The following is a 23084-nucleotide window of genomic DNA, read 5'->3' as shown; positions in this document are numbered from 1 at the left end:
CAAAACTCGCAAAAATTTTGTCTCGTTAATAAATACCAAATAGCTAAGTCGCGAAAATATAGTGATCTACAGTATGCCGAATTAGAAAAAAAATCACTAAGTTAATTAATAAATAATCAAGCTCTAAACACTAAAACTTTTCTTTCTTTTTACTCTTAGAAGAATATATTATATAAAGATATTCAGAGTGACACTTTTTCACTCATTTATAACATGGCGTACCTTTCTTATTTCCGCACGAAAAATGTTCAAAGACAATGGACTATTTGTGAGCAGAAATCACTGCTGTTTACTCACATTTAGAAAATTAAGGAAATTAATGAATTCAATTACTTATTCTTGGTCTTCATGCTAAAAATATTCAATTCTATCGTGTATTTAAAAGCAAAAAACAATTTTATTAATCTCACGTCAAAGGGCAGATCACTCTTACTGCATAAAACCATTTGAGAAGTAAGGCTCTTTAGTGCGCAGTCAGTGTTTAGAGCTTCCTAAAGGGGTTTTATTTTATTTTATTATTACAAATATACAATGACCTGAAAGGACAAATAAACAAGGGTAAAACACAATAAATAAAAGTTTGATTGAATTAAAGGGATATACATTTGTAAAAAACAAACCTTATTTCGAGAGAATAAGCGTTTTATTTATAGAAAATAATCCAAAATATATATACAAATACTAGTGTCCATAAGAATTCACGCGTTACGAATTATACATTGGTTTATATGTATTTTTATTTATTTTAACACAGCAATATATTTTCTGCTTCATCGCATATTCTACATAATTTATTTCCTCTATCATTCCGGAAATATCCGTCTGCTTGAAATTCAGACCTAGTTTTTTTTAAATATCGATTAACTGTTTTCAATTCTATCAAAAGTCCATGCAAACAAATATTCATAGCACAGTTTAAACAGATAAGAATTTTCAATGAAAACGATACAGAAAGGGTGATTTGATTTGGAAACAAAATGACGGTTTCAATATTTTTCATGTGCTTCTTATTACCTTCCGTTTTAATAGGTAAGAAAAAGTTATTTAAGTTTTTAAGCAAAACGGTGTATAATGTATTGAGTTTTTTCCCCCATTCAATATTTTTAATTTGCCAGAACAGTATATTGATCTGTTATAGATTCTTTTCGGATTTATGATATCGACAATTTTAAAATACCTTAATAGGAGTAGTTACATAAAGTATATAATGCACCTCGGATTCAAAACCAATTGTTTCACTATATAGATGTCCATTTAATGAATAACATAGTCATTGATTAAATCAGTAAAGCGCCGCAATACTACTTATCAAAACATATGAAAATCTGAATGCCGTTTGTTCATTTCAAGGAATGGAATTGCAGATTACAACTCTATAGATAAAATTTATAGACAAATGTACGTTAATGGAAGCTATACAAAGACCAGGACTGCTTGATTACATTGTAGATGTTGTATTTTTTGTATTTGCAAAGAATACTATATTGTTAAATGTTTAAAGACATCTAGATTCACAAATCGTGACTTACATATATCTAACATAAAGAATAAGACATACCTTTTTTCCATATCACATCCTGTATGAGCCAGAGATATCAATATCATCCAGTAGGCCTTCGGTCTCGATAATGGTCGAGGGGTGATGCAGGATGTGATGTGGAAAAGGGTATGTTTTATTATGTTTATCACATACTTAGCAATTAAATTCTGTACATATTAACTTCAGAAAAAAAATCTGCACGAACTTCCGAAATGTACATAACTTAAATTATTGTCTCACACGGTTTGTGTTCGTGTCTACTTCTATTTGAAATGTGCCCAATCCGTAGTTTTAAACATTTTTTTGTCAATTAGATGATCCTTACAATAAGAAAATTAGAATTAAGAAAATGGGTATCCCCAAAATATGTGTACTACCACAAGTAATGTTCTCTGAGGTTTTTCTAATATTGATCGGTATCAGCCCCAAAAATCCATATCAGCCCTCCTGGGCTGAAAAAGCTATTGTGACGTCAGGCATAACGAAAAATTCTGTATTTACCTGTTTGTAATAAATGATTGTATCCTTACTAAGAACACATTGACAAGCATGGGAAGCAAAAACGTAATGTCAATGGTTTTATATTACTGAGTCAAAGTTCAAAAGTTCATATTATAGTAAATCAGAGTTCCAAAGTTTACACCATAGTGAATTTAAGTTCCAAAGTTTTACTATAGTAAATCAAAGCACCAAAATTTTCAAAATAGTAAATCAGAGTTTCAAAGTTTTCATTACAGTAAATCAAAGTTCCAAAGTTTTTACGTTGGTAAATCAAAGTTTTAATATTTTCTCTATAATGGTAAATCAAACTTCCAAAGTTTTCACTTTGGTACCATAGTTAACTATGGTAAACTTTAATTAATTATATTATTTTTTTGTTAGGGTTATCATAAATTGAAAAACAATATGGTAGGGTCCCTTTGCTTGTTATACCGGAAATCATGCATAATTAGTAGTGCTTGATGTTAAATAATATACTAACGATTTTAAAACAACACATGTTGGTCCCCTAAGTGACTGATGTGATCTTACAAGAGCATAAGGTTTTTATCTGAAAATATTGTACCTTTTTATCATATCTGTTTAATGTAAATCCATTTTTTCAGCGTCGGTGAAAAGTGAATGCCTTTACTATGACTACTACAACTATGTCTACAACTCCTACTACCACTGTTATTATGAAGTGTAAGTTTTTTTTAAACATTATAAAATGCAAAACCTAGCAGATATGATGTAAACGTGTTAAAGTTCCATTTGAATATAAATAAACAGCATATACTAAATATTCGTCACCAATTTTCGTGGATTTCGTTGTTGAAACAGCATATATATACCAATTTGTATTGATGCTTTTGTCCACGAAATTACGTATAAAACGCTGTTTTACAAAATCCACGAAAATTGATATCAACGAAAATTGATGAAACCACAGTATATACCAATAAAATTTGTCCTAATAAAGGCTTACATATTGTATATTCCTTATTTTTTCGCGAGTACTTATTTGAATGGGCTCTTCAACGTCAATCGCGGGAATAATGATTCGCGAATGGACAGTTAATGAAGAGATGTTATATAGATTTTCTATTTCGCGAATGGTGCTTTTCGCGAAATTACGCGATAATTAATTCCACGCGTATACTTAGGAATCTACGGTTGTTGAAATAAGTTCCAGTGTTTTGGGAATGTTTGGTTTTTCAGAAAGGCTGGCAAGGGACATTCTTTTTGCTTAATAAATACCTATTTCTTTTATGTACACTTTACTGATAAAAATATCTATCACCAGTGTTGGGATAAAAAATATTGTAGAAAATTTGAGCTTCTCAAAATGAAAGTGTTAGAGATGACAGACATAAAAGTATTTGCAGATATCGACAGAACTACTGTACTAGTATTTACTTTAAAATCTCTAGAAAATTTTTAATGGTCAATTAATGAAATAATCTGTTTAAACTCTTTTATTATTCTTTAACGCAACAATACTTGAAAAGGGATATTTTATAAGATGCATATGCATTTTAGTGCTTTATATATGAGAGCTCACTTAACGGTTTTTTTTTCGGAAAAGGTTGTTTATCAGAAAGAATTTTTTTAAATATTCTACATACTTATTGTGAGTGGCAAGTCTGTATGATACATATAAAAGTAAATATGTTCTTATCTACGTAGCATTTCATTTGTAAACATTAAATATTTCAGACCTGTAGGAACAATCATCGGGGCTGTCATCGGAGGAATCATCGGACTCATTATCCTCTGTGTCATCGTCGCTGTCATCTGTGTTGTTGCCTGCAAGAAGAAAACAACAGGGAGAGTTATCCATCCCTCAAATGTATCCGCCATTACCACAACAGGTTAATAAAAAAATAACAAATCATTACGAGATAATTAAGAAAAAAAAAACTTTAAATGAATTCAAACTACCAGCAATTTACCATTTACTTGTAACTTCATCGACAAATCATTTGAGAAAAAAAAAATCAATACTATCTACTTAGTATATTACCTTTTTTTCGATTTTCTATACTTCAGCAACATACAACTCGTATCCAAGCTATCCTCAACAGCAAGGCTGGGGTGTACAGCAACACGTATGGGGAACACATCAACAAGGATGGGGGGTACACCTCAGTGGCTCCACTGGACACCACCAGCCACCACCTCCTGTATCTCAACCAATGCCACCACCAACTTACGCTGAAAACGTGATTCAAGGACAACCCCCACAGAATACTACTTAATTTAAATGCTTATAGATTTTTTTTTATAAAGAAACACTTTTCAGTTGATTTCATTGTGATTTCAATGCCAAAGGATTTTTTTTACATATTTTATGAACATGTAGTAATCTATATATGTTTTTCTCTTTTTATGGGAGAAAAAAATCAAATGGCAAGGATAAAAGATATTTTGAAATATTTAAAGTAACAATGATTTATGTACAAATTATCTGTTTCCATGCTACACGTAGTTCTGCTTAAAAACGATTTGATTGACTACACTTAAATGAATATTTTCTTTATGTTTTGAGTGGTGCATTATTTTAATAATCTGTAACTTCATATTTAAATTAGATATTCTCAATGTTAAGAGATGGAAAAAATTCAGATTGATCTAAATCATGCTTTCTTTTCGATTCAAATAAAAAATAATTAAAAATATAATAAAAGAATTTTTTAGTTCAGTCAAGTAAATCACGTAAATGTGCAAAATAAGTTTCGATTAGCACTGAATTTCCGAAATACAGATAACAGTTTTATCACAGCACGTCATTGCTCATAGTGAAACCCTGTTTTACAAAAAAACTTACGACTAAGACCAAAATGTAAATTTGCAAATGACTTTTTAGCTAACTACTTTTTCCAAAAAAGTTTTAATATTCTTTTCAAAGAATATTAAAGATATTTCATTCAATCACTTTTTAACAGAATCATTGATGTTGCAAAACTTTTAAATCGACTACACTTTTTGGTCTTTGTACGTCCTTTCATAAAACAGGCCCAATGTCTTATTGATTGCCAAAATGTAAAGGTTTGACTCCATAATTTTTTTTTATCCAAAAGACTTAAATTTTCCCAATGTCTTATTGATTGCCAAAATGTAAAGGTTTGACTCCATAATTTTTTTTTATCCAAAAGACTTAAATTTTCCAAAGGATATTCGAAGAAAATTCTTAGAAATTACAGGAGATTGCACAAGTATTAACTTGCAACGTCAAAAATGGTACCAAGAAAAAATTAAATAATTATAAGAAAAACTATTTTTAAAGATCGATATATGAATGAAATAGTTTATTCTTATCTGACAAAGTGTCATCAATGTATCTTAGATACTACGTCCCCAAATGGATTTTTTCATGTAGAAGTATTTGAATAAAGTCCGTTTCAAAGTTCTAGTGTATTTAAAACAGGTTGACTAATAAAAGACACAATTAGTGTCCATCAGAATAAATTGTTTCTTCTGGAACCTCCCTTACCATCACCAAAAATCACAAACTTCATACTTGTGCAAATAATATTTAACGCCTAGATGCATTAAATTTAATCATTGCACAAAGTAGAAAAAAACATTTTAACAAATGACTTGTAATAAAATGTACATTTGTTTATAACTTCCTAATTTACTTTTTCAAAATTGGTTTTAATATCTTTATAAGTACATTAAAGAATATACTAACTTCCATACAACCACACTAGAAACTCATTACGAGTAATGAGAAAGTCTTTCGTTTTACTTCTTCCTCTTGTTTGTCTTTTCTTACTTTGGTGTTAGCTAATAACTTACGTAGAAGCAAAAATACTTTTAAAAATCACTTTCCACATCAATTTTACATGATGTAAATAAATTGATGACTTACTATCTTCTGTCCTGAAAGGTTTATGTTTTATTCATTTACTGTTACTGAGCCATTGCATGAACAAATTCAAATTTGAGGACAGGAAAAAAAACGATTCTCTAACATTAATTTCTCTAGACATTTGTAGTATCTACAACATATATAAAACTATTTTAAAGTTTATCTAAAAGCGATAGGTAATGAGAAAATTTAACATTGAAAAAACTTAGTTTTCTCTTAAACCGCAGAACGACGCTTTCTTTTTTCTAGTGGAATCTAGCATATTTCAAAACACGAAAGAAATGCAATAAAGTAATGTCAGATGTAATTTTAAAAAGAAAAGTTAGTGTTACTTATTTCATTGATCACTTTTTGTGACGACCGGAAGTGACGGCTGACGCGCTTACTCCTGTGTGTTTCGCTACCTCTTCAAGGTCTATCACTTAGGTACGTTTTGTGTCTCTTGTTGTTTCCAAGATCTCGCTCAGATAACTTCTCATTTTGAGGACATGAAACACGCGACCGGAAGTGAATTTTACAAAGATATGTGACATTCTTCTAGATATGTGCAGTTTGATTAACAATAAGATATCTAAAACTTTTTAAATACTATATTTATAAGTGATTATTTACGGGAAAGTTAAACATCGAAATAAAGATGTTTATCTCTTGAGACCGGGAGTTGACGTTTTTATTTCCGTTGTAATGTAACATTTTTCAAAAGATCAAAAGAGAATCACTGATGTGAAGCAAGTTTTAATTTTAAACAGAAAAATTAATAATTTTTTTTATTCTTCTGATCACTTTCTGTGACAATCGGAAGTGACGGCTGCCGCATTTAACCCTATATCAGAGCCTCGTCGGATAGAAATCGACCTTATCGTATGCAACGTCATAATGAGAAATAAACAAATAAAGTTAAGAGAGATTTCCCGGTATTTTGACTACACATGGTTTTCACGTTAAGGAATGTTTTAGACATCGTCAACTGCAGTTCAAAGATTTTTTTCTTTAAAAAATCGGATTTTTTTAAAAAAAATGTACTTATAAAATGAACAAATTTTAAATGTATTTCCCTTTGTAGAGCCTTAACATTTTTATTGTTACCATGGATCAATGTAAACACAGGCCAGAGGAATTCCGAGTCAGATCTACATTTATTTTTTTTTAAACAGAAGAAGACGTGAGGTTTTATCTAACACCAGATGTTAACAAAAAATAAACACACATAAGATTGCATATACACAGTAACAAAGAGTCATCATTTTCAGAAACTTGTTTAACTCGTGGAATTCCATTTCCCATAAAAAAAGTCTGTATTTTGCTTGATTATGTCTTTTTTCTGCTAAGAGACTCTGGCATAAATAAACTATATATACTGATCAACCATAAAATGAATCCAAAGTTAAAGAAAGAAAGGTTTACATCAAACGGGGCTTCTAGATTGTTCGCTATAGACCATGCGTATATACTGCCTCCTATTATCGGAGCCAAGGTCCTGAAAAAGATATAAAATCTTGAAAATGAAAAATACAGTAAAACTTGTCTAACCCTGATCTTGTGTAACCCGAAATCTTGCATTATGCAATGTTAAGTCCAATTTCAAAAACAAGAGGCCAACGAGCCTTATAGGTTATCTAAGTATCATGTAACAACTTCTTAATAAATGAATTTGGTTTGTGTTTTAAACCAGAGACCATGAAATTCATAATTTTGATAGAGGCACCATTGATTATCATAATTATACATTAACATGCTTACTCTAGTTACTTTTTACCCAGAGACAGGGGAGATTTACAAAAAGGAAATGCATTTCAACTTTATAACCAGTTGTGCACCCCATTCCACAGGAACCACTCACCCTGGGGTCACATATTTTAAAGTTTGGAAATTTTATCATAAATTTTATTTCATTATAAATGGTTGATCAATACAACAGAGCAGATTTCAGAACATTGATTTATTTTGAGACTATGTAACCTCCTCAATACCCCTGACCCAGGGGGCATGAAATTAATCATTTTGCTAGATGCACTTTTCTTTGTCTTAAATATATACAGTTAGATCACCGACATAATACACAGGTGCAAAGAAAGGATATGAAGATAACGAACAGTATTTAATATCAAAGTCCATAAAACAATACAAAATAGGGGCAGAGCAAACACGGGCCTTCGAAACATCAGAGGTGGGATCAGTGCCATGGAGAAATGAGCATCCCCTGACGACCGATCATGAACTCATGATCGGGAAATAATGGGAAAATCCGTCTCAATTCAATGTATAAATAATGGACCAACAATTAGTATTAAAATGTCAGCCAGCAGCTGATTTAAAGATAAATTGTATTTGCCGAGAAGGTCCTGGTATCGACCATAGAACTTACGAAACGATGACTTTAAACGAGACTGCTGATATTCTTGTTTCAAAGAATTCATGCATTTTAACCATAACACCAGAACCCCTGACCTTCTACCAAAATCTTACAATTTTTGAAGATGTATCCTTCCTCATCATAAGAATGCACACATTTTATTGGTCTGTTACCCAGGAGCAGAGAAGATCTTTAGAGAATCAAGGTATTTTCACTATATAATCAATGGAGCCCCCTCCGTAACACCAGAACCCCTGAGCCTAGGGCCATTAAATTCAAAATTCTGGAAGAATACCGGTAGTCAATAGAGCCCCACCCTAACACCAGCACCCCTGACCCTGGGGTCATGAAATTTACAACTTTCGAAGAGGCACTCTTTGTCATCATAACTATGTATTTGGTTCGATAGTTTAATAGCCAGGAGCAGAGGACAAGATTTTCAAAAAAATAATGCATTTTTACTATATGATCTATATAGCCCCACTCTAACACCAGAACTCCTGACCTAGGGGACTTGAACTTTACAATTTAGTTAGAGGACTCCATGCTGATTACAATCATGCCAACACTTTGACTGCTTGATGTTCAAAAGTACGCCGGAAGATCTTTAAAGATTGCATTAATTTTAGCGATTATGGTCCCAGGTCCAAGATAGACATGGACCATGAAATTCACAATTTTTGTTCCCTGTCACCCGTAGATGCTGTTTACCAAATTTGGTTGATATTGGCTCAGTGTATCCAAAGAAGAAACAAAAAAAGTTCAAAACTTTACGACCGACGAACGACGTACGACGACAGACGATAACAGATAGCAATAGGTCACCTGAGTTGACATAAAAATCATTTACTTATATGAAATGTTATCTGATTCAGCCAAATTCCTCGAAACCAGTGATGCCCGGATTAAATATATATTTTTTCACCTGAATGTTATGTTAGAGAAAAAATCCAAACATTTACCTCGCAATAGCTGTTGAAGTGGTGGCGATACCATTGACGGAGCCCGCCATGCGAGGCGGTGATGAGTTATTGATGAAGAGAGACGATGCTGTGAACAAACAACTGGTCATTATCTTCTGTGGAACAATCAGGACAAGGAGAACCGCCCATAGAATGGAAGGGGAACTGGTAAACCAGAAGAACTATGGTAAATTATCAATTTAATGTATCACTAGTACATGTATATCACAATGACTTTTTTTTTTTGCAACCGATTTTTGCTATTTTATATTTCAATTATGGATACTGAAGGTCTTTTTGTGTCTGTTTTGCTACTTTCTATAAAACTTCAAAATTTAAGTTTTGAATTAAAGGAGATGAAGACTCTTCACAAATTTAAGTTTTGAATTAAAAGAGATGAAGAACCTTCACAAGAGTAATGTCCTTAACGATTCACAAAATCAACTTTATATTTGTAAAAACAGTTTACCCAATATTTATTTTGATTGTTCTTCGTTTGAGAGGTACACACCAGCAACTTATAGGTATGAAAATGACCAATTCGTATTTTAAATTAACTTTAAACATAAAATTACGCTCTGCAATACTAGTAGTCGAATTAAAAGTGGTTTTATATAGACTATTAAATGAATAATGTTATCGGTGATCGGAAAGAAAGAAAAAATGCTTTTCTATGATTTAACCTTCAAGTTGATGATTTCACTTAAATATTCTTTCTTAATTTAAACACATATCCATAACATTTTTCTTCAATTTCTGATTGTTTTTAGAACATTTTTTTTTATTATATGACCCTTCGTAAATGGGAATATGGCAGATCCTATGATTTCCTTGACTTATTTCTTCTTTCTGAAAGGTGTTTTTTTTTCAAGATTAGAAAATGAAACAAATTAAAGGGTGAAATATCTTGCCAATATTGTTGTGTCAAAAACATTAACTTTCTGTTTATCATCATAACTACTTTACTTTTCATTATTTTTGTTATAATTATTTTATTAATTTATAAAGCGCACAATCACATATAGTTTCTGTGCGCTGTGAGTTTGCGTGGACACTGTCATAAGAAATTTAATGTAGTGGATTACTGATTCTGTTTCCACTCTCTCATAAACCTTAAGTTTCAATTTTTTGCAAAAATTTGCTTTCTAGACCTCCAAAAATTTACATATGCAGAAGTGTCAAAATTTTGCAGCAGGTAGCGGCGTCTACATATGAGTGAAAAAAATAAAGTTATAATAAATAAACATTTAAACGAAAGTACGTAAGAACATGCTTTTGTGTATAAACTGGGCTAACTGAATCAACTGGGGGGAAGGGGAGTGTATCCTTATTCAGGTGATAAGGTATATTTCTATATACTGTAAGTAAGTGAAGTTGACGTTAAAAAGTTTGAAGGCCTCCATTTCATCATAAAGCTTAATTGTTAGGTTACTAGTGAAATATTCAAATATAAAACAGATTTGTCTCAAAGTGATAAATGCTGGTACATGTACCGATATACATGTTTACAAACCTTGATTCAATAAGATGTAACATGGGTGTAACAGTTATTAAAATTCCATTTATACATCCACAGATTAGAAATGTCTGGAATGGAGATATAAAGAATAACAATCAAAAGAATGCAAATAATTTCTGTGAACAGAGCCTAAATCGTGGCACCTGATCCCAACTCTGATGTTTTTGAGGTCTGTTTTTGCTCTGCTCCTATTTGTATTGCCTAATGGACTTTTGAGCTTGAACAGGTTGGGATCAATCGCCCAAATGGGATATAATAATCCGTTTGGGATATAATATTCCAAATGGGCTATAAATTTACAATGCAAAAATTGAAAAAAAATTATTTTGGCAATAAAAAAAACAAATCCGCATCAAAACACATAACAAGAGGCCCATGGGCCACATCGCTCACCTGAGTAACTTTTGTGATGCATTTCTTTACCAGATTTCCCCTCTTATTATATCTATTTTGGCCCCTTAACCCCCCCCCCCCCCCCGTTTTGATTTTAATAATTAAGAACTACACTATCCCAGGATGCTTCCACCTTAGTTTCAGCTTTTCTGGCCTACTAGTTCTTGAAAAGAAGATTTTTCCTATATATTTCTATATAAAATCGGATTCCCTTTTTTGGCCCTGCCCTACCACTGGTGTCATGATTTTAACAATTTAAAATCTACATTAGCCCAGGGTGATTTCACATATGTTTCAGCTATCCTCGCCCACTGTTTGATTTCCTATTGTGGCCCCGCCCTACCCCCGGGGATTATGATTTTTACAATTTAAATTTTTCCTTACCCCAGGATGCTTCCATATTATTTTCAGCTTTACGGCCCAATGCTTCTTGAGATGATGATTTTTAAAGATTTTTCCTATATATTTCTATGTAAAACTTTCCTATTGTGGCCCCGCCCTAACAATATGTGGCCCTAGGGTCAGTGGTTCCTGTTGGGTGGGGTGCACAACTGGTTATTAAGTGGAAAAACATTTTCTCTTTTTACTGTGATCTACCTCTGGGTATTAAGTAACTATAGTAGGCATTCTAAGCGTATATTTATGATAAGCAATGTGCCTCTTTCAAAATTGTGAATTTCATGACCTTTGATTTAAAACACGAACCAAATGCAATTGTTGGAATGTTGTTGCATGATACTCAGGTGACCTATAAGGCCCGTGGGTGTCTTTTTTTTTAATTATTTACCTGTTATATAAACCCTCATGCACATTGATCATCTAGAACGTGAGTAACATATACAGTGGAGCCTCGTTAATCCGGACGCTTTGGTTCCTAGTCAATTTGTCCGGATATGTGAAGCGTCCGGATACCTGAATTACCAGTTAAACAAGATATAATAACGTTTAAAGAATTAAAGTTCAGATGAAAAGTCGTCCGGATACCGAAGCGGATATCTGGCGTCCGGATATCTGAAGGTCCACTGTATTTCGAAGTTGTATACGTTAGAAACATTAACAAGTGAGCACACCTCAGAGTTGATTGTTTTTGGACCAAGGAATAGTCACTTGAAATTGAATATTCACCGACAGCACAGCACGGAGAAAGCTGTCAACAAACGGACTTGTACAATGGAGAGGAGAAAACCATCATTTTTATCATTGTAAATCATTTGTATATAAATTTGAGCATAGAATAAGTAAATTATGATGTTCATATTGTATTAAGTGTGTAAAATGCTTGGAAAAGTGCATGACGTTTTTCCGAGAGCGTTTAAAAAATAGGCCTTTTAGAAACACACGTACGCATTATTGTAGTTAACCAAAATTCAGCTCATTGAGCTGATTGGTTGATTTGTCAGTCAAGTTGGTTCCTCACTTAACATGTAAATTTATTCCTACTTCACATAAAATAGTTTCCTCTACCTGTCAAATAAAACCTAACAATTTATTTTATGACCATGAAATAAAATTATGCCACCATTCTTCCGTGATATATGTGAACACTAATTGGGAATTTACAACTGAATTAGTTTTTAATTTAGAAACAAGTTATTAAAAGAGTACATTAAAAAATATATAAATATACATAAACAGTTGAAAATACCGGGAATTGGGATTTATTTCTTTTTTGTTTGCTTGGGTTTACCAGGAGCCAGTTTCACAAAGCTATCTTATGACTAAAATCTGTCTTAAAACCGAAAATTATATACTGAAAGGAAAAAGAAACTCATAATAAACTTTTGAATAAAATTAAAACTTTTATTTCCAATATGTTTTCCGGTATTATTATCAAACAATTTAATATAACTTTAAACAACAAATAACCGAAATCTTGGGTGACTTTGATTGATAATTGCTGAGTTATTGAAATTGATATGTCGATACCCCCAAAATTAAAATAAAATTTCTCATCATCTCCCTTGCACATCAGTAACAGCCTTGATTTTCTTGTGAATTGAGTTCATCAGCTAGCATTTATCTTTCTTATAGAATTATCATTCAAGCCTTCCGACGATAGTCTTAATGGTTGAGAGTAGCTGTGTTATATCAATCCCAACAAATCCCTCCGCCCAATAAATCCCACGAATTTTCGATTTAGGATAGAATTTACAGAATCTAGCTGATTTGGTACACGTGAATGTTTGTAAGGAAGTCCCAACAAACACTGGCTACATTTTCTCAGCGTGTACATGCTAAAAACAGTACGCATACAGCGCACACGTGCGCGTGTGAGAGTAAAATTGACATAAATTTGCCAAGCATGCGTACAAAATTAGGACATCTAGAGTTTCTGTCAGTATTAGGGTGAAAATATGAGTCTGACTGTCTGTTGTAAAAATATCAGTGTCAGTGATAATGACTTGACAATAACCGAGGTAGCATGATCAAAAGCCCTATCTTGATGTGACGTTGTTACGCGCCAATGTCACCGTCATGGTTGGTTGGAAACCTTTTAAGTTACTCTCTGACAACCGAAAAAACCTTTTTGGTTGAAAATTTAAAAACAAACTGCACAGCAACATGTTGTTGCCTTTTTATTCACTTATGGAAGTCAATTACTAGACCCTACGTAACTTCTGTCTGCCATACCATGATTGCAAGAAATTTATACTAACTGCAAATATCGGAAAACGATGTTTGTAACTCTAATGCATCGATTGGCACTACAAATTGGGATCACAAAAATGTCATCATCAACATGCACGTGTATTTGACTTTTATCACTTCCCATACGTAACGCCACCTAACCCCCGGCGCAAAAAATAATTTGCCAAAAAATAAAGTGCACAGTAAAAATTACACATGTGACCAATTTTATGTTTCTCCACGAAGTTAATTATTTCAAATGCTATTTTTTTCTTTTCTTTGTATACATGTATTAAATTGCACCATAGCTGTTTTACAAAACTGTCATATCTTATGAAAATCCATATATCATTTATGTATAACTTTTTTCAACAATTGTTTCATTTGAATTCTAAAGTGCAGCCGGTGAAAGTATATACAATAACTAAAATCAATGGATATTCAAAGATAATTTTTAAAATGGCATTATTAGGCCAGAAGGAATGATGACACCCAGGTTATTTATTGACAGGTTACAAATATCAATTTGCCAAAAAATAAAATATGAAAATATATGCATGTACCTACTTTATGTTTTTCCATTAATTAAAAATAAAACTATTTTTTAGCTACACTGCATTTTTAAGGTCCCAGACTGAAATTTCCCCAAATATATGTTTTGTATCTCTTGTACATGTATATAAAAACTTTATATCATTTACATATAACTATTCAAAATGATTTCCATTTGTTTTCAATTTATTTTAAAATATACTATGACCAAAAATTGTGTTATGAGCAATTTTTAAAATGGCCCATAATGGGTTATATAAAAAAAATATGTACATGTAGTTTATTTATTGATAGGTTACATTTATATTTTTTGTAAACAGAAATATGTTTATATATGCTTTACCATTATATACAAATTCCATGAAAGAAAAATTATATATTTTTGAGGAATGTGTCGTCTGACCTTAAGACGTTTTACTTTATTTTGTTACATTATGGTGATTATTTTTTAGAAATTAGAAAGTAAACATTTCATTTAGTCGTGCAAAATTAGATGAAAATAAAAAAAAATTATTCTTGGGTATACTTCATTAATCTACCGAAATCTGTATGAATATCATGCGGTAACATTTCATGCTCTATGTACATGCTTTCAACATTCTTTCTTAATAATACTGAAATTATAAAATTTTGATTGGAAATTGTTCTTTCGTTTCTTTTCTTCATCCGTTAGCATTGTTATTTTGTTGTAGTAGCTTAAGCGTTCTAAAGACACCTTCATCGAATTTTATGAACTTTGAACATGATTTGGTGATTCAAAAGGATTCATTGCTAATTTGCTATAATCATTCATTAATTGCAAAGGTTCAGATACTCAAGTAGCTTTAATAAAAAAAAATCTCATAAATTTCGTCAGCAACTACTATTTTCTGAGCAAGAAGAGATCTAAACAAATGTTATTCAATTGTTTTTTAAGTGTTGAAATTAATTCAGATTTATATTTATGACCCAACCCCCAACACACAGAAACACACACTATAATTACATTAAAGTTGATGCAATAAAATGTTTTTTCCCGAGGGTATATCTGCAAAATTAAGGAAAGACAACTAAACTTCGTGCAAACTTATTTTTAACAAAAATCTCTGTGAAATTGAAGAATGAAGTTCGTCTAAAGATTTATCTTAAGATTTCTTATACTTAAGATAGTTTTGTGAAACAGCAGTGACAGATTTTATGATTGGCATATTAGTCAGATCTTAAGATGGTCGTAAGATCTATTTTAGGACAAATCTTACGATTATTTTGTGAAACCCAGCCCTGGCAGATATTATATATAAATGTATAAATTAAATGGTATCAACACCTGCTGCGGTTTCAATCGCCTTGGGGCAGAAAATAAATCGTGCATCACACATATTAAGGTACACGTATAGTGTATCAGTGTTACACATCATTGAACATGCTGCTCAAGAAAAATTGACCCTAATTTCAATCTATTTTTAAAATTGTAATGCAAAAAAAAAGATAAATGAAATGTGTATAAAATTCTTTTAAGATTAAGTAATTTTGAACATAATCTTCGGGTTCCATTCTTTACAAATAAAACACTTAAAAACTGAGTATTATAGAGCTAGAGAAACTAAAAATAATTTTAATTGACATGTCAGTAAAAAAAATCTTAATTTTAAAAATGTTATTTGGCATAATTAACAAAGAATTTTTCAAAAGCCCACTGTAAGATACCGTGAATTCAAGAAAATAATGAACCTTAGTATGACAAATGTCAGTCAGCATTTGACTTAATGATGAATTGTATTGGCTGACAAGGTCATTGTATCGACCATAGAACATACGAACTGATGACTTTAAGTTTAAACGAGACTGCTGATCGAATCAGAATCTTCAACATGCCAGATTTTGTAAATCGCCAAATCTGAAATTATGTCAACCACAAATTCAAAATCTTTTTGGAACTTTTGTATATTTATAATTAAAATAAACACCACCTGTCATCCATAATTAAAATGTCACCATACTATTCTTTTCTTATTTTCATTGTATGTTTATTGCTATACTTTGTACATATGTATATGCCTGCTATTGATTCATAGTTATATTTATCATTTTTCTCACAATTATGACGACTAATTTATAAACAGTACTTCATGTACCACTGATGTTGATGTGAGTGAATAAATGAACTTGTACTTGAACTTGATATTCTTGTTTCATCACCTTGTTCGTCAATAATTTACCTTGTTTTAGAAATTGTACATATGTAGTGCATGTTCCTGCGCATCGAATCATCTGAGAGATATAAACTCTGTAAGTAGGTGATGCTGGTACATGTATATTGCGCATACGTAAGGAAAGTTGACGATTGAAAACTTAATGTCTTACGGGTATCATTGAGCATGGTATAAAAGCTTTTACCGTGGTAAATTTAATAATTTTAACTAAGGATTTCAGATTGTTGTAGTTTATGTTCTCAAATTCATACATGGATATTTTTATATATTAAATGGAACTATTAGTTGTATATGTAAACACTCAATATCAGTTTAAAAGTGTTCATCACTAATATCGAATCTAAGAGATTTTAAGCTTTGAAATCTCAAAAACAAAAGGTCCTGAGTAAAGTTTCATATAAAAAAGTTTTTACTATAGTGATCTATATAGTAAACTATAGTTCGTTTAAGTTAACTATAGTAAATTTTGGTAAGGTGTACACAGTATATAGGGTTTGAAATTATTCTTCCGTCATTGAAAATTTGAAAATATAAATGATAAAAAGGAAGATTCAATTTGTAAGTAGGAAATGATTTATCTATACTCTGATCGATGTCTCTTTCCTAAACAATTATATTGAAAAGCTTTATAATGCAAAACATTTGCTGAGTTTAAAATAGTGTTATTTTCTTTGATCATCATGACTTTGTTTCATGTCCATTTTCTTTCATAGTATCATATATCGTATCAGTTTCTTTTGTTACACTAGGAGTTTTCCCTGCTTTTTTTGATATCAAAGATTACCTTTTTCGTTCCAAATATCCTATCAAGGAATGGATAAATGAAAAGGTTAAGAATCAACATTGGGAATGAAGATAAACCAAGAACCATACCGATTTCATCTGTCTCAAACCCAAGGCCATCTGAAAAAATATATGATACATTATGCCATAATAACAAAAAAGTTTTATTGATAATGGAACAATTAAGAAGTCAATTTGATATACTATTTTAGAACTCTTAAATCCACCTATGTTGAAATAAATGAAGGATATCTGTTACCATAGATTGTTTTGGTTGATGTCCATATTGTAAATATTTCCTCATAACCAATGGACGAGAAAGAAAAGACAGTGTACAGAAAAATAGCCTTTCTACAATCTGGCGTACTGAAACACAAATGAATTTATAAATGAAATAGAAAAAAATATCTGTCAATATAGAACACGGTGAATGTAACAGTGGCATTTGACTTACAAAATATGGATAGACTGTAACATATTCAATAAGTATAAGATAATCTCAGACTGTAGGAGATGAATCACTATACAGTCTTTTTTATATACCGGGTATCTAACGTGAGGTCAATCCGTTAGACTCCCATTTAACAGAGACTTTTGGCAATGAAAGAACATTAAGACTGTGGATAAAATGTTAAAATAATTGCATAAACTTTCATTTCATATGAATTTATTTTAACTATCAATTTTAACTGTAAATTATTTGTAATATAAGCGTAGAGACAAAAAAGAGTTATATAATCTGTCAAATCTCATCATAGAAAATTTACATAATATAATAATACAGTTGTTGAGACAATGAGAAAATATTGCAACCTTAATATTTCAATAAGACTTGTTCCCTTGATTTCATTGAAGATGCACTTGGATATTTTCTGTTCAACTCTTACTGTCCCCTCAGTAGTGTTTTCTGTCGGCGTTTTCAACGCCTTGTTCCTATTGAAGTCACGTGACTTGCGCAGATCTTGACACGACTGGTTTAGTTTGACGTCATATACTGCTCTTTCCGTGTAATAGTGGAGTTCTTCCATTGATGATGAGATCATTCTCTCTGCCTCCTTTGTTTGCTTTTGTTGTATTTTGTGCACCAACTCCTGTAACTCTTCTGAATGTCCCTCTACGTCTAATTCTAGTTGTCTGAAAAGAATTTTTATTGTTTGTATTTTTGTTGCTCTTTGACAACTTTCTTGATAAATCATTACATTTCTCACTTTCTGCTCCTAGTTTCAGGTAAAATCAAGAAATCGACAACAATGACCACCAGACAGACACATGTCACAATAAGACTCGGGAGAAGGTATGGAAAGTGGTCAAACACACCGTCCTTTTGAAACAAAGAGGGATATCTAGTAGCTGGATTGGATAAAATTCCTGCAATCAAGGACAGGGAGATACAATTATATCAAGACTGAATAATGTTCAGGAAAGCAGATTGTGAAATACAAGGTTAACAAGATTTTTTTAGGGTAAACTGTAATATATGAAAAATCATGTACATTTTTATATGTTTATGGCCTCGTACCCCCAACAGCTGGTCCAAGTATGATCCCTGCACCCCAGGACATCGCTATAAAGGTCAGTCCGGTAGCTTGATTAGAATCATCTGAAACCTCGTATAGAACTGCCTTGGAAATGCTTGCGGTTCCTAATAAAAGAATGTTTTACAAAACGATTATATTATTAAAAGACTTCATGTTTCATGCTTCAAAGTATTACCATAGGGAAAATATCATAACTACTTAAAATTAGATAATATTATTAAAAGATTTCATGAAAACTTATTCCCAGTAATAGAGAACAACCTCTAAAGGTATATCAAAGCTTGTTTCTAAAAACAAAATATTGCAAAAAAAAAAAAAAAAAAAAAAAAAAAAAAAAAAAAAAAAAAAAAAAAACTATTTCTTTTTATTAGTTTTACATTATACGAATTGTTCATAAACAATAATCTGGTAAAAATATAAATTACCATTAGCTAAACCAGCTAGAAACCTTATGATAAGAGCCATGTGCAAGTTAGAAGTAAATCCAAACAGCAAACAGAAAAAGCCATTTCCAAATATGGTCATTAGCATGACTGGTCTCCGCCCCATTTTATCAGACAGCCAACCCCAGAAAAAGCTTAATGGAAAATAAATGAAAAATGGTTCAATTTTACAAAAGAAGTCAAGAAAATGCATCATAGACTTATTGCACGTATGCACAAAATCTAGATTATTAAAAGCCAACTTTCGTTTAAGGTCATTGGCAAGGCAGAGTTTCCGGAGAAAAAAGGTTTAATACATGGGTTTTTTCATTTAAGATATACCATGCAAATATAATTTTGACAATTTGTTTCCAATAACTTAAATTACATGAAACTATTGAGCATTTAGAATAATAATTAGATATTAAGGGAAGTAACTCAAAATTGAAGAACAGTGCTGGAATTTTTGTGTCTTGTTTCTATATTTTGCATTTTCAGCCAAAATATATACATGTCATTGGATATAAGGATACAACAATGTATTTTATTCAAAACATCTATAAAATAAATGGGTTTTGGAGAGATTGTATGGTTAAAAATTATGTAGGTCCTTTTTATCTTCATTTAACACAGGAAATGCATCGACTGTGATTGAGAATTGTGAAAGCATTGATTCGACAAAATCTAATAAGGAAGGCTGGCTTGGTGGGTTAAATGAACCAGAATTAAGATGTTTGGTACCATTAAACATGTTCAAAAATTCTCGAAAAATTCTATACTAAAGCCAGAAACGTTGCCAATGTCCTTAAAAAAGGAAATTTATATAAAATCTGTACATTATAAATTAACATGTACTTAATATTTCTTATCTTTAATTCTTTGAAGCTAAAAATTAAGTACCATCTCGTGGATTGGAATGTCCATACCTTCCTACTGCTCTCCCAGCAAACACCATAGAGGCCACCATTCCTGCGTAGTAACCCTTTTCTGTCTCTTGGTAACCAAAGAACTACAGAAAGATTTTCAAGTATGTTGAAATACCTTGATTAAGTGGTAAAACATCGCACTGAAGAACAGCATGTAACTTACCAAAATCATTTCTGGCAGGAAAGGAAACAGAAATGTAAGACTGAGTGTTCCAGTGCACTGAAAAAACAAAGCCAAAAAGGGGTACTTATTATTGTATATACAATATATGTACATATATCTATTGATGTTTTATAATATTAACAAATATTTCACTGCATTGTCACGAGTTCATTCAGCCTAAAAGCCTCCATTTAATTCTGCCATGTAAGATTGAATTTTCCAACGACAATAAGGTAATTTTCTTTGGACACAAAATTGTCAATTTACCATTGAGATGAAAACAAGGCCAATGATTTTCCAATTTACAGGTGTTGTATCTTTTGGTGTTATTCTGATTTTATTTTGTGCTCTCTGCCAGATGGATGATGTTTTTCTCACAATACTTTGTTCTCCAATAGCAGATCCTTCCATATCGTTATTATTTATTTTTACTGTTGAAATCCCTTTCAAATCAACAAAGTTTGTGTATAGCTGACTTGTTCCTTCGTTAATGTAACAGTCATTTATAACATACATGTGTATTTCTATAAAGTACAAAAACAATAGTAAACAATATTATGTGAATTTTAGAATAATGGTTTTTAATTTCACTTAATGATAAGCATGTTTTTAAAAAATCCAAAATGGGAGTAATAAATTAATGCAAATTAAATTTGTCAATTGCAGATTTTGTAGTCTATATTTGTATTTTACTAATAAAGAAAATATACACATAATACACAGCATCACATGATTTTTCAAGGTTATCCACTGCTTAATATGATAGTTAAAACTGCTGTCAAAAATCATGTGATACTGTGGCCCTTTCCTGACATGATTCCAGAATATTTTTCCTTATGGACAGGGAGGATCTTCCGGGGCTGGGTTATGGTTTTGACCCTCCCGTCTTAACGGAATAAATATTCTGGATTCCTATCTGCAAACCTCATGCGAGTTTCTTGAGAGAAAAAAAGAAGAAATGGTTTTCTACCGCGACAAACAATACCCACGACTGAAAATTGATCTGAACCCTTTGAACACGTTGTGAGAAGATCAACCCTTTGCAGCCAAGGGTTTGTTGAATGGATGGATAAAGAAGGTACTTCTATAATTCTGTTAAAATGAGTGAAGAACATAAATCGTCATTTTTGAATCATTTGAAGTATTTAAGCTTTTTATGACACTGTTTTGATTTCACAACATTACAGTTTTGAGCTTTGATTTGAATGTATAGGCTTGTAAAATCTGAACGCGTTGACTGCTTTGGCCAAATTGCATGTCTTTAAGATTGATGAACAAATGATTATGGTTTAGTAAAAGATGTAAAGATCATTAAACTTTTGCACGGATGGAAAATAAACTTGCAGAACTTCTTTTTAAAATCCATCCGTTGTGCTTTTTATTGTCTGGAATAGCCTTAATGGTTTTGAATGTATTAAGTTTATGTAAAATTTTCATTTATGTCATTTAGAGTTCAAGGGCATTAAATGTGCTGAGAAATCTTTTACAATCATTATTTTATTCAAAGAATAAACAACGATCAATTAAATATCATTGTTATCAACAAAGGTCATCACCCTTTTGTTTACTTATAATATCTGTCAGATATTAAGCAATATTAACATAAATGTTATTTGACAATGTATCTCCCGAAAATACAACATTAAGAAGAAAAAAATCTGTCAGAATTAATTTTTGAGACATTTTGGAATAAACATATTTTTATGATAACAGACTGAATTCTTAGAGCTGTGAATATTTACTAGATTTTGATGCTTTTCTTTCAATTAGAAGCTACATAACTTCAGACAAACTGTTATTTATTATCTGTAATTCAAAACCCGTAAGCCTCAACATTCATATTAATGAGTTAATGGATAATTAGATTTTAAAGGTACATGTACTTGGACACAGATTTGTAGTTAATTTTTTCTCTATAATATTACGACTTATATATTTTATAAAGCATTTCACACAAAAATCAAATAAAAATCTTATTTCATTTATAAGTTATTAAAAATTTTTTTTTGGCGGGTTTGATTGACACGTCCTTGCACTTTCACAAATTTTAACTTAAAAAAAAAAATTCAAAAATTAAATACCTTATAAATGAATTAAGATTTTTAATTAATTTTTGTGTGAAATGCTATTAAAATATATAATTCGTGATGTTATACAGAAAAAATTAACTTCAAATCTGTGTCCAAGTACCTTTAACTTTTAAAAGGATTGTGTCTTTAAAGGTACTTGGACACAGATTTTAAGTCAATATTTTCTGTATAATATTACGACTTATCTATTTTAATAGCATTTCACACAAAAATTAATTAAATTCATGTACGATCTATTTCATTTAAAAGTTATTAAAACTTCAAATTTTTCGGCGGGTTTGATTGACAGATGTTTGCACTTTCACAAATTTTAACCTTATTCTTAATCCTTAGGAAATATAAAAAAAAAATTGAAACTTTTATCCAGAAAAATAATTTTATTCAGAGTAGAAAAGCAATACTCCCTCACAAGTACATGTATCGTCATTCCGAACTAAGAGTTGCGTACAGGATTTCGCGAATTGAGCACACTCGTTTTATGTATACAGTTTTTGTAAACAGGGCGCGAGCTGTTTTATTGATGTTTACAATTCACCGCATGCATTCAATCGTCACAGTCTGCTTACCACAACTGCACGGACAGACAATATATTGTGTGTTTGTTTTGCTTTCGGACATGTCTACTCTGAATTTTCTGGATTATAGTATTAACATTTTTTCATTTAA

The 23084-nt window shown here is 31.3% G+C and overlaps 2 protein-coding genes across 2 annotated transcripts; one reads left to right on the top strand and one right to left on the bottom strand.

Annotated features, from left to right (window-relative positions):
* The first annotated feature begins 898 nt into the window (after positions 1-898).
* Positions 899-4303, top strand: LOC134272040 (uncharacterized). The gene is made up of 4 exons (XM_062754275.1): positions 899-1029; positions 2647-2725; positions 3740-3894; positions 4073-4303. The coding sequence occupies exons 1-4, from the start codon at positions 978-980 to the stop codon at positions 4279-4281; spliced, it is 495 nt and encodes a 164-aa protein (XP_062610259.1). The 5' UTR covers positions 899-977; the 3' UTR covers positions 4282-4303.
* A 2719-nt stretch (positions 4304-7022) lies between these two features.
* Positions 7023-20773, bottom strand: LOC134272049 (uncharacterized). The gene is made up of 13 exons (XM_062754284.1): positions 20596-20773; positions 20329-20385; positions 20166-20248; positions 19243-19394; positions 18799-18921; positions 18488-18647; positions 18167-18413; positions 17734-17747; positions 17539-17645; positions 17281-17399; positions 10726-10799; positions 9213-9377; positions 7023-7374 (listed from the first exon to the last, which is right to left on the bottom strand). The coding sequence occupies exons 1-13, from the start codon at positions 20737-20739 to the stop codon at positions 7206-7208; spliced, it is 1614 nt and encodes a 537-aa protein (XP_062610268.1). The 5' UTR covers positions 20740-20773; the 3' UTR covers positions 7023-7205.
* Positions 20774-23084: the final 2311 nt, after the last annotated feature.

This window comes from Saccostrea cucullata, unplaced genomic scaffold, assembly GCF_032062105.1.
Source record: "Saccostrea cucullata isolate Sc308-1 unplaced genomic scaffold, CSIRO_AGI_Scuc_v1 ctg1314, whole genome shotgun sequence".
Classification (NCBI taxonomy): domain Eukaryota; kingdom Metazoa; phylum Mollusca; class Bivalvia; order Ostreida; family Ostreidae; genus Saccostrea; species Saccostrea cuccullata.
This window is presented reverse-complemented; position numbering and strand designations above follow the sequence as displayed.

What these genes read in the sequence shown, in the direction of transcription:
- LOC134272040 (XM_062754275.1), top strand. Translation starts at nt 978, where the DNA reads ATGACGGTTTCAATATTTTTCATGTGCTTCTTATTACCTTCCGTTTTA. An exon ending in TACCACTGTTATTATGAAGT is followed by an intron (nt 2,726 to 3,739) that starts GTAAGTTTTTTT and finishes TAAATATTTCAG; the next exon opens with ACCTGTAGGAACAATCATCG. An exon ending in ATCCGCCATTACCACAACAG is followed by an intron (nt 3,895 to 4,072) that starts GTTAATAAAAAA and finishes TCTATACTTCAG; the next exon opens with CAACATACAACTCGTATCCA.
- LOC134272049 (XM_062754284.1), bottom strand. Translation starts at nt 20,739, where the DNA reads ATGGAAGGATCTGCTATTGGAGAACAAAGTATTGTGAGAAAAACATCA. An exon ending in ATCAACCAAAACAATCTATG is followed by an intron (nt 17,400 to 17,538) that starts GTAACAGATATC and finishes ATATTTTTTCAG; the next exon opens with ATGGCCTTGGGTTTGAGACA. An exon ending in TTACATCTTATTGAATCAAG is followed by an intron (nt 9,378 to 10,725) that starts GTTTGTAAACAT and finishes CTGGTTTACCAG; the next exon opens with TTCCCCTTCCATTCTATGGG.